Source organism: Neltuma alba, unplaced genomic scaffold (genome assembly GCF_004799145.2).
Source record: "Neltuma alba isolate B1F8T4 unplaced genomic scaffold, ASM479914v2 tig00006042_pilon, whole genome shotgun sequence".
In the NCBI taxonomy this organism is placed as follows: Eukaryota; Viridiplantae; Streptophyta; class Magnoliopsida; order Fabales; family Fabaceae; genus Neltuma; species Neltuma alba.
Window position 1 is genome coordinate 102,739 of NW_021634329.1, and position 12,191 is coordinate 114,929.

The 12,191-nt window shown below is 32.7% G+C and overlaps 1 protein-coding gene across 1 annotated transcript; it reads left to right on the plus strand.

Annotated features, from left to right (window-relative positions):
• Window positions 1–6,383: 6,383 nt before the first annotated feature.
• LOC114749430 (TMV resistance protein N-like) lies at window positions 6,384–11,332 on the plus strand. The gene is made up of 6 exons (XM_028937932.1): window positions 6,384–6,892; window positions 7,908–9,009; window positions 9,107–9,379; window positions 9,666–10,472; window positions 11,007–11,253; window positions 11,322–11,332. Exons 1-6 carry the CDS (start codon window positions 6,384–6,386, stop codon window positions 11,330–11,332), a joined length of 2,949 nt encoding a protein of 982 aa, XP_028793765.1.
• The last annotated feature ends 859 nt before the right edge of the window (window positions 11,333–12,191 follow it).

Genomic DNA, 12,191 nt, shown 5'->3' on the forward strand with positions numbered 1-12,191 from the left:
CAAACAACGAGAAAACTTGACTCACGACCTGGCTCTGATACCATAAAACAAATAAGACGGAGAACGACAAACAGTGAAGACTGGTGATATCTTATGGGAATATTTTATGAATTTCTGTATATCTCAATCGATTACATCATGGTCCATATATAGCACTGACCCACGAACTAGATTCCCATATTTTTCTCTAACTACTTAGATATCCTAATAGTAGTCCCCTTATTTAGCAACAACTAATCCTAGATAATCGCAAACCGACGTGAACAATTCTCACGTCTTTTGACTTGGTAAACCAGAGAAAAAGAAACAACAAATAAATAAAACAAATGAGAGAGTAAATGGAGAGGACTCGAACTTTGCATGTCACGTGCTTTGAGGTTTGTGCTAATTTTTAACATTGTCCGCCTTCAACAAACACTTCTATCAGAAATTCTTGAGGAAAAGAAGGTGAGGTTTGGCAGTGTTGACGAAGGGAAATCTATAATTAAACATAGACTCTCTAACAAAAAGGTTTTATTGGTTCTTGACGATGTTGATGAATTTGAACAGTTAGAACAACAGGCAGGTGGCTGTGAGTGGTTTGGTTGTGGAAGCAAAATCATTATAACAACAAGAAATAAGCAATTGCTAATTGCACGAAATGTTGAGAAAGCATATGAAATGAAGGAGCTAGATCATTTTTACTCGAACTCTTTTCTTGGCATGCCTTTGGCACGAGACAACCTCCAAGTGACTATACAAATATGTGCAATCATGTTGCATTACGGGGAAGCGATAATATTGAAGGAATAAGCTTAGATGTTAGTGAATGCCCAATACTTACAAGCTTTCCACATGAAATCAACATGGCATCTCTTGCACGCCTTGACCTCAATTTTTGCGAGAGTCTTGACTACTTCCCACGCATAGTAGGAAAGATGGAAGAACTAACCATGGTTTCTGCAGTAAGGACTGCTATTAAAGAGCTCCCACTTTCAATTGGAAATCTTCCAGAGCTGTACGGTTTGGATTTAAGCTCCTGCACAATTCTTACGGAGCTTCCAAGTAGCTTATTGACATTGCCAAATCTTGGGAGTCTTCAGTTGGCAGATATTCATCCTCTTGGTGGAGAATCTTTGAAGAAAGTGATGCTACAGAGCCAACCAATTATTAGCTGTGAAATCATGGAAAGCTTGAATCTCAGTGATTGTGGTCTATTGGATGAAGATCTTCACCGTACTCTGAAATGTTTTCAAAATGTGGAAGACTTGGAACTATCGAAGAATTATTTTGTGTCACTTCCCGAGTGCATTAAAGAGTGTGCTTATTTGGAGAGTCTAAATCTGAGTGACTGCAAGAGGCTAAGAGATATACCAGAGCTGCCATCAACGTTGCAGGACATAACTGCGGAGTCGATAGGCCGTTTATGGTCTCAGGTATTTCTCATGCTTTTATTTTATTTTATTTTTCCTTTTTTCTTTTGCTATTTTAAAGATTAATCAAAGGAGTGTGAACGGTAAGATAGTTATTAGTGAACAGTCTCGCAAGTGTTAAATTACCTAACGTATTCTCTCATTATGTGCGTATATATTCTCTTATTTTTTATTTTCACATCAGTAAATGCCTGTGGTCGCTGCTGTTTTGTTAATCAGGCAAAAGAGGTGGTCTTTCAGGTGGCAATGGTTCTGCCAGCAACAACATTTCCTGACCGGGTAGATTATTGCTGCAAAGGAGGGAAATTGTCTTTTCGTGTTCGTGGAAATTTCCCACGTGTCCTTCTCGGATACGAGATGGGGAAAGTAATAAACACAAGGTGTATGTACTTGGTGAAAGCTTTTATGAGCATCAATGGTCGTCATAAAATGCCGTGGGTGATACATGATCGTGCTGCAAGGAAAAAGGGAGAAGTTTTATTTACTGCAGGTTATCCCCATCATGTGTTTCTCTTTGATCTGCTACGTCATTTTAGGGAAGAAGAGTTGGAGGGGTTTAATAGGTTTTTGGGATTGGATAAATGGAATGATGTGGACATAGAAATCACATTTCACCCACCAGATATGTCCATAATTAACTGTGGTATTTATGTCGATAAGCAAGAAACGAACATGGAGAATGTACAGTTCAAGTCTTCTGAACTGATTTCCATGAAAACTTCAAGAACTTCACTAAAACGAAGAGCCGTAGCTTCTCATCCTAACGAACCACCCAACAAGCATCTAAGAGGGTTCCAAGAAAAGATTAATAATGCGAGAAAGAGCACAAGGTGAGCCTCTACTTCCTCTTATTAACTGTCGTTTCGTGGTTTTATGATTAGTGTTGATGTTTTCCCCTTTCGTGTATTATTGTAGGAAAACTAAACCTCACCAGATTTTTCACTCACAGTTGAAGAGAAGATGGTTTTTCCTTTGTCTAAGCATCTTTGGAGAGCTTTGTATTCTTAGGCATCAAAATATAACAGTTGGTAGCAAATTGTTAGTTAATCGAAAGGAATTCTGAGTGATTGTTAATTCCAATGTGACGATTAATTTCATTTTTTAATGTATTATCATATATATATATGGTTATATGAGTAATATGTTTACCATGTAAATATTATGTTATATCTTGTGTCCAATTTGTTTAATGACAATTGCTATAGAAATATCATTACATATCTTCAATTTTAGTTTTTGAAAAGTTATTAAGAATAGGGATATTTTATTTTAGAAAAATATATTTAGGTGAAGTTTCGTATGTCTATTATGTCCAGTTCTTCTATCACATTAGTCATGTGTTTTATTTTTTTTCATGTAAGTTTATAATCAAATACTATTAAATACTAATATTTTCAAAATAAAACACATGATTATATGTAATTAAAAATTTTAACATAATAAATATAAATAATTTGATATAAGGGAAAATGCTTACATTAAGTTGTTATATTCATCATAAAACAATAAATAAAGTTGTGTGATTGTCATGTCAAATGGGATTCGAATCATTATAAAACAATATTGCTAATCATGAAGGGGGCGCATAAATAAGAGCGAACGAAAAGAAAAGAACACATATACTACTGCTACATATAAAACTTTATATTTTGGTTATAGTTATTTTAACTTATGCACGGCAATTTAGGGAATGATTAATGTTTAGACCATCAGTTTTGTTTTGTACAGTTTTATAAAGATTAAAATATTTGATGTCGCAGATTTTTTTCCCTTTTACAGTAGTTTTTTAAAAAACAAAATTGAAGGCGGAGTAGAAATGTATATATCTTTTCAACTTCTTTCGAAAATTATAAAACTTTATGGGTCAAAAATCATTTTTGTTCTAAAAATATTCATGAAGGCTTGGGGGTATTAAGATTTTTTTTTTTTGACTCAGTATCCTCTCGGAAGTGTAAAAAAATAGTAATGTCATCCAAATAAAATTTTATATCGTTAAAAATATAGTGAAAACTTATTACTCCTCCGATCCTTATTATAAGACCCAATTTGACTTTTTATTTGGTCCTAATTATAAGACCCAATCCATTTTGTCTCTTATATTTATGCATTTTTTTCCAAGATAATCCTTCTAATAATGATAGTTTTAGCCAATATACTTAATTAGTAAGGATATTTTAGGAATGACAACACTTATTTATTATAAATAACCAACTTAATTTACTTTCTTAATCTCCTCAAATAAGTTAATTGGGTCTTATAATTAGGACCGGAGGAGTATTATATTATCATATTGCACATTCTGGGATTCCCCATATAAAAATGGCACAGCCAGCTGGTTTTGTCTTTGGAATTGACGTAACTATGAGATGCAATACAAGCATTGGATGTGGAAGAATGCGATGCCTTTGTTTCTGTATTGTACATTCCGTCTTTTCATTTCTCCCAGCTATTATATAACTGAGAGATCTGTTGGCCCAAAAACAAAAAAACTGAGAGATCTGTTTCTCCTATTTTTAGTGGCTTGCTTCACTTCTAGCTATAATTTGTTCGCATCATTGGTAAATATGTCCAGCTGTGAGTAGATTTAAATTAACATGAAAGATGTCATATATCAAATAAAGTCGGGATTATTGATAGATATATAATAGAGTTAAATTACTTATAAACATAAGTTATGAGTTAATATAAATTTTAGTCTTTTAAATTTGTTTTAATTTTAGTTTTAGTCTCTTAAATTTTAAATCATAAGTTTCAATCTCTTAATTTTTTTATTTAAAACATTGATCCTTATAATTTAATGAAAATTTGGATCGTTTTACCGTTTGAGGGACCAAAATATTTATTTTCTACGAGAACAAAGATGAGGTTCGATGCTCACTTTAATTTAATTTGGACCATTCAAATTGACTTTGGATGGTATAAATTTAATTTAAAATTTTTTGTGTTTGAAATAATTTTTTATTTTAATATATACAAAATTTAAAATAAAGATAATCTTAAAATTAACTCTTTCTTTAAAAATAAGTTTATTATTGAGAAAATTATAAATTAAAATTTTTGGGGTGCAAATTTAGAGTGTCTCCAAATCACCTTAAAATTGGTAAGTGAAAAAAAAATGAGAGAAAAAAATGAAAAAAAAAGAGAAAAACATATAATTAATTAAGAGTGCATGATTAGATAATTTCATATTATAGAGTATAAAAAATTAAATCCTTTTAAAAATTTGATGCTTATATTTTGAAGTGAATGAGTATTATTTAATTAATTTAATACAAAGGCTGATTGAAAAATGAATGAGAGAGATTGCACGAGGGGGAGAGAATAAGTTACCGAGTTTGTTTTGCTTACAAATCATGTGGGCCCAGCTGTCATTCACCCTCCCTTCCACCAATTAAAGGCACGCAAACACAGCAGTGAAGAAATCGTTCAGGTGGAGCATTTTTGAAAGCGTAGCATTTAAGTATTCTTGTTTACTGTTTATAGTATCTAGGTCAAAAAGCTTCCCTCTAGGCTATCAAATAAAGCAATAACGCATTTGTTTGTGTTTCTGTAAACCAGGAGTGAAGCATCTTTAACGTACAGTGCATCTTATTATTATGTTCCCTAAGGATCCCAAATTATTTGTTGAAAGATTATGAAAGTAAGGTATTAATAATTTTTACTCCCCATTTGGTATAGACAATCAAGGTTTATTATTTAATATTTTTATTTTTAAAAATATTTTTTAATAGATAAATAATCCAAAATAAATATAATATCTTTGATGTAAGTTTTTTTAAAAAAATTATTTTTTATTTAAAGCTACTACTAGTTAAAAATACTTTCGATGGTTGACTTCTCTTCTTCTTCTGGTAATATTTATTATTATGGCAATCATAATTTAAAAATACTGTGCTTAATTTTATGAATATGGCAAATATTTCTCTTATTCTTTAAAAGCACGCGCTTCTTTCTACTAGAAAAAGCAAATATTTATACGTTCATTGCTTTCTAAGATATATAATTATAAAATTCATCACGATGAGATTTTGTTAATTTTTTTATAATAACTTATGGTCGTCAACATATTTTCACATACAAAATGTCGTAGGGAAAACAAATTTCAAATACACAAGATAAAACTAATTCATTTATCGTCTTAGGTTTTTCTCCTGCCACAGGCATCCAAGAAAGCTCCACAAAAAGAGTGAAAAACACAATTAGCTATAACTTATATTATTCATAAAAATTTTTTGATTGTGTTTATTCTTGAGCCCTCAAATCTCAATGGTGACGGTCCTATGGGAATTTTTTTTAATTTTATTTTAGAAAAAAATTAGAATGAATCCCTTATTGAAAAATTAATTGACAAATGGAACCTAAGGACTGTGTGCCAATTAATTTTTATTGCGTGCAACTTAACTTTCTTTGTATATAATTCATCTTCTCTTGTGTGCAATAATTTTTCTTTGTGCAATGTTCAACTTAATTTCCATTTATACAAATGAAATTCTGTTATGTGTAAGTCATCTTCCCTATGTACAAACTAATCCGCCATATCCAAATAATATTTTGTGCAAACCATCTTATCTTTGTGCAACTTACCTTATTTTATGTGGAACTAATCTTTCCTTGTGCAATGAATCATCTTAGGGACTATTTGCCAATTAAATTTGCAACGAGGGATTTATCTCAGTTTTTCCTTTATTTTATGGCCAGAATGGTCCTCTCGATCAATTTCAAATAAAGCATTAAGGCATCTTTCTTTTCTTTCTTTTTTTGGGGGTTGGAAAGCATTAAGGCATCTTTACGTACAAAGAAACCAGAGTGGGGCATCTTCTACAGTATTATTTTCAAACGTTTTCAACATTGACACCGGCCAACACTGGATTCCTAAAAAGACAACATTAAACTGGAATTAGTTTGCTTACATTTCCCTAAGTTCGTCTGTGCTTAATCAAGATTAAATTGGACATAGCAGGCAGCTTAATTATGGCGACTCAAGTTGAAACAACATCATCCTTTGGCTCCAATAACAAAACCGAGTATAGATATGATGTTTTTCTGAGTTTTAGAGGTGAAGATACTCGCCACACCTTCACTGTGCCTCTCTACAATGCTTTGCGATGTAAGGGAATCAATGCCTTCATTGACGACAGGAAGCTTGGCAAAGGGGAAGAGATCTCACCTACGCTTCTTAGAGCCATTGAGAGATTGAGAATTTCCTTCATTGTGTTCTCTAGGAGCTATGCTACTTCCACATGGTGCCTAGAGGAACTCGCCCATATCATTTGGTGTCAGAAGCGGAAGAACCAGCTGGTTATGCCCATCTTTTACAAGGTGGATCCGTTGGATGTTCAGTATCAGAAAAATAGCTTTCAGGAAGCCATGGCTGCTCCTGAAGATAGGTTCAGCGATGACTTGGAGAAAGTGCGCAAATGGAGATCTGCTTTGTTTGAAGCTGCTAGCTTATCACTGGCATGGCTTTTCGAAGAAGATGGGTATGTTTTCTTATATTATTTCCTTAGTGGTTAGCACGCTATTGAAGGTGTTTGAAATTTTGACGTGTGACTATCGCTTTTGCAGTCCAATGAAAGGTGCAAGAAATTAAACATGTAGTTTTCACAGTATTGTTCTTATGAGGATTATTATATATAGAGTTTTAACTTTTGATTCTTGAAATAAATACTAAATTTAAATTTAATAAATAAAAGTTTAATCTAATGCTTACTCGTAAATTTAATAAAATTTTTCCCAATGAAATAAAAAATAATAACAATACGTTGACAGCTACGCATATCCCTTTTTTTTTTTTTTTAAGTTTCTGAACCCAGTTTTCACTTTTAATACTATTTTAGAATAAAATACTATCATGGATATTCATACAAGATTACAATGTAAATTTGCGATCTTAATAAATTAGACATATTCCTTTTATAGTTTGTAACGAGTACAGCTTCGTAACAATAATTATTAAGATATTTTTGTTTTTGCATGATTACTTTTGGTTACTTAAATGATGTCAAGTGCACATTTGTTCCTCTACTTTTATACAATGTTTTAGTTTAGTTTCTTCATTTTAGAAGTATTTTTTCATTCTCTTAAAACTCTAGATGTTTTTGTAACAATTATTGTTATTTTAAAAATTAAACTTAATATGCCACATTTGACGATAGTTTGTCAATATTTCAAATTGAAATTTCAATGTCAGTATTTTTTGGTTTACAGTGTCAGGATAAAATGATTGAAGATATACTTATATAAAATTAAGGGATCAAAGTGAAACCGCTAAAAATTAACTTCAAATATGCACCTTGTATATAAGGGATTCAAATAAATCTTAGACACATACAGTGAAAGTATTAAAATCTTGGAGAGCCAATTAATATTGATAATATCTTCAAAGAATCCAAACATAACTGTATTGAAAAAAATTATATGATAATAGAGTACAAAGATATAAAACAGAACATGTTACGAAAATCATCTTCATAGTAAAAATTTTCGCCGTTGTAGATGCAACGAAGGTGGATTTATTGAGGGTATTGCTGAAGATGCATACGCTAGGCTACCTCCTAAACGCTTCCATAACGTTGATTACATCGTCGGACTTGAGCCTTGCATAGAAGAAGTCATGTCACTTTTGAATGAGTCTGATAATAGTGTTTCTATGTTGGGGATTCATGGAGCTGGTGGAATTGGCAAAACAACCCTTGCAAAAGCCATCTATAACTCAATCTTCTTCTATTTTGAAGGTGCTTGTTTTTTATTTGATGTCAGAGAAGTGTCAAAGAAATATCAGGGTGTTGTCCGCCTTCAACGAACACTTCTATCAGAAGTTCTTGAGGAAAAGAAGATGAAGTTGGGTAGTGTTGATGAAGGAATATCAAAAATAAAGCATAGACTCTCTCACAAAAAGATTTTGTTGATTCTTGATGACGTTGAAGAAGTTGAGCAGTTAGAACAACTTGCAGGAGGGGCTGATTGGTTTGGTTGTGGAAGCAAGATCATCATAACAACAAGAAACAAGCAATTGCTAGTTGCACACGATCTTAAAAAAACATATGAAATGAAACAGCTGAATGAGCATGACTCTCTTAAACTGTTTTGTTGGCATGCCTTTCGAATGAGCCACCCTCCAAAAAGCTACAAAAGTATGTCAATTGGTGTTACAGATTATGTACGTGGCCTTCCTTTGGCCTTAAAATTGATAGGCTCCAATTTGAGACATAGAAAATTAGCGGAATGGAGATATACACTACAACAATATAACCAAATCACTGGAAGAACAATACATGAGATATTGAAAATAAGCTATGATTGCTTACAAGAGGGTGCTAAGCGTATTTTTCTGGACATTGCTTGTTTCTTTAAAGAGGAGAATTTGGAATATGTTGAAGACATACTAGGAGCTTGTTATTATGGGACAAGGTTTTATATTGAAGTTCTTGTTGATAAATCTCTAATAACTGTTGCTGATAATGGTCGCTTGCACATGCATGATCTAATACAACAAATGGCTAGAGAGATTGTTAAGCAAGAGGCACCCTCCAGTCTTGGTAAACGTAGCAGGTTATGGTATTACAAAGATGTGCTTAATGTGCTGCAAAATAATTTAGTAAGAGAAAAAAGGTTATCTATTTCCTTACGTACATTAAATTGTATAAATTTGAAAAATTATCTAACAATGTCACTTTTTTGAACTTGTGTTATAGGGAGGAAATGATATTGAAGGGATAATCCTTGATCCACCTAAACAAGAAGAAGTGATATGGAATGGTTTGGCCTTTCAGAAGATGAAAAATCTTCAATTTCTCATTGTTCGAAATACCCAATTCTTAACAAGTCCCAAGTATCTTCCTAATAGTTTGATATTGCTTGATTGGGAGAGATATCCTTCTATGACTTTACCACCAGATTTTTCTCCTCCAAAACTAGTTTGCTTCAAGTTATATAGAAGTCTTTTCAAATTGGAAGAGCCATTCCAGGTACATTTTTTTCACTCTTTTTTTTTTTTTTTTACTTCTTTCTATCTTTTTTCTTTGATCAAATTTCTGGAGCCATAATGTTCTTCTAAGAATCAAGAATAAATAACTTTAACTCTCATTGTATTTTTTGTTATTATCTATATATAGACTTGCTCACCTATTTCGGATTTCAGAGATTCAATATAAGATAAGATAAACCAAAGAGATGCTAAAATATTCTATTCAAAATATAATATTTATTGATAGTTGCTGTTAATTAAATAACCTTATATTTTTGTTTTTGCAGAAGTATGAATATGTGACATATATGAATTTCTCGCAATGTGAATTCTTGAGAGAAGTGCCTGATATGTCTCATTTTCGAAATTTAAAAACATTGAGCTTTCGCGAATGTTGCAATCTGATCAAAGTTCATGATTCTGTGGGATCTCTTCATAAGCTAATACTATTAGATGTTGGTGAATGTACCAAACTTAAAAGCTTTCCATGTGAAATCAACATGCCATGTCTTGAAGATCTCACTCTTTCTGGCTGCAAGAGTCTTAACTACTTGCCACGTATCGTCGGAAAGATGGATGCACTTACCGGTATTTCTGCAGATAGGACTGCTATTAAAGAGCTCCCACCTTCCATTGGAAATCTTTCAGGGCTTGATACTTTGTTTATACACTCTTGCAAAAGTCTTAGGGAGCTTCCGACCAGCTTATTGATGTTGCAAAATCTTAGCACACTTTTGTTGGGAGGCATTCAACCTCGTGGTAGAAAATCTTTAAAGAAACTAATGCAAGAGAGTCAACCATTGACTAGTTGCGCAAACATGGAGTTCCTGGGACTTGGAAACTGTGGCTTGTTGGATGAAGATGTTTACCTTACTCTAAAATGTTTTCAGAATGTGCATCACTTGGATCTATCAAGAAATGATTTTGTGTCAATTCCTGACTGTATTAAAGAGTGTGCTAATTTGAGGGTACTAGAAATACATAATTGCAAGAGGCTAAGAGACATACCAGAGTTGCCATCAGGGTTGAATGACATAAGGGCAGAGAATTGCACATCACTAACAACTGAGTCAGTAGGCCGTTTATGGTCTCAGGTTTTTCTCATGCCTTTGATAATTTTCATTTGTCATGATCCTGGGCTTTATAGCTATGGCAAGGATAAACTTCTAAAAATCATGTCATAATTAGAACGTTTCAGCATTCGGTAATGTTTAATAATTTTTATTCATCTAAAGACATAGAAAGATAGGAAGATCATATTAAAAACATTCCAATGAATGGGAGATTAAGTTATTTGATATCTATAATTATAAATAATTACTCCTTCAGTTATAAATGTAGGAACTAGTTAGGGATTTATGGTTCTGAACGTAAGATTTAATCTATTTTATCTCTTATATCTATTAATTTTTCTGATACTAATTTGTTTAACTTTATAAACTGATATATAATCTAACGTTATCATGTCAATTTTGTTGGAATTAGGTAATTTATTGAGCTTCCTTAATCTCCTCAATTAACTAAGTAGTTCTTACATTAAAGACCAGATGAGTAAATTGGAAGTATTCTTTTATGTGTAGTTCTCGAATCTGAAAACACCTTTGGTCTCTATTGTTTTGATAAATCAGGCTAAAATCTTCTTTTGCAAAGGAGTTGGTATGCCGGCAACAACATTTCCTGATTGGATTGATTATTGCTGTAAAGGAGGCACATTGTCTCTTCGTGTTCATGGGAAAACTTTCCCCCGTCTTGTTGTTGCAATTGAATCAGGGAAAACAAAGACAAGAAAGAGTATTCCCTTCCAAGTTTTTATGAGAATCAATGGTCGTCAAATGTCATGGATAGAAGGTGATGTTCCTTATGTGCCTGATGCAAGTAAAGAAGGTCGTGTGTTGCTCTTTTTCGGTAAGCCAGGCCATGTGTTCTTATTTGATATACTTCAGAATTTTCATGAAGAAGAAATGAAGGGGCTTAATAAGTTTCTAGAATCAGATTGGAACGACGTGGACATACACGTAATGTTTGGGTCATATATTTCCATAATCAAGTGTGGAGTTTATGTTGATAAGCAGCAAATAAGTATGGAGAATATTTGCTTTGTGTCTCCTAGGGAGTTCATGAATACTTCAAGGACTTCACTGAAACGAAAAGCCATAGCTTCTTCTCTTGGTGAATCAGCCAAGAAGCTCTTGAGACATTTCAAGGCTGCTAATAAAAGAAAGCTCAATGACAAAGGGACACATTAAAGTGAGTTTCTACTTTCTTCTACTAATTGTCATTTCAATTTTGTGCTTATCATTCGTTTTGTTCCCTTGCATGTATTGCAGGAGAAGAAAACGACACCAAGTTTCTTGGTACATGATGTCTTACCCAATGGGCGAGCATTTTTGGAAACTTCTTTACTACTAGATGTTGGTTAACAAATGGTCTGTTTTTGTAAACATGGTTGTTGATTTCAATGTCATTGTGTATTGGTAATTTATGTTTATGACGAAAAATAGTACCATATATAAATACTTATATCTAATGTTTCATTTCTCAACATCATATATTCTAAAAAGGGAAAATTGCAAATGAAGACCCCTAATATGTAAAATTACAATTTGGGACCCTCAACTTGAAAATAACAAATAAGGACCCGATTCCACTTTTGCAAATATCAAATTGTATTAAAATGTTTGAAATACCCCTCAGCTGAATGACAAGTTGACTATGAAAAATAACAAGTTCATTTTAGCGAAGGACAATTTCAGTAGACCAAATCACAACTTGGCTGAGGGTATGACAAATGATAAGTTGACTACGAGAAATGA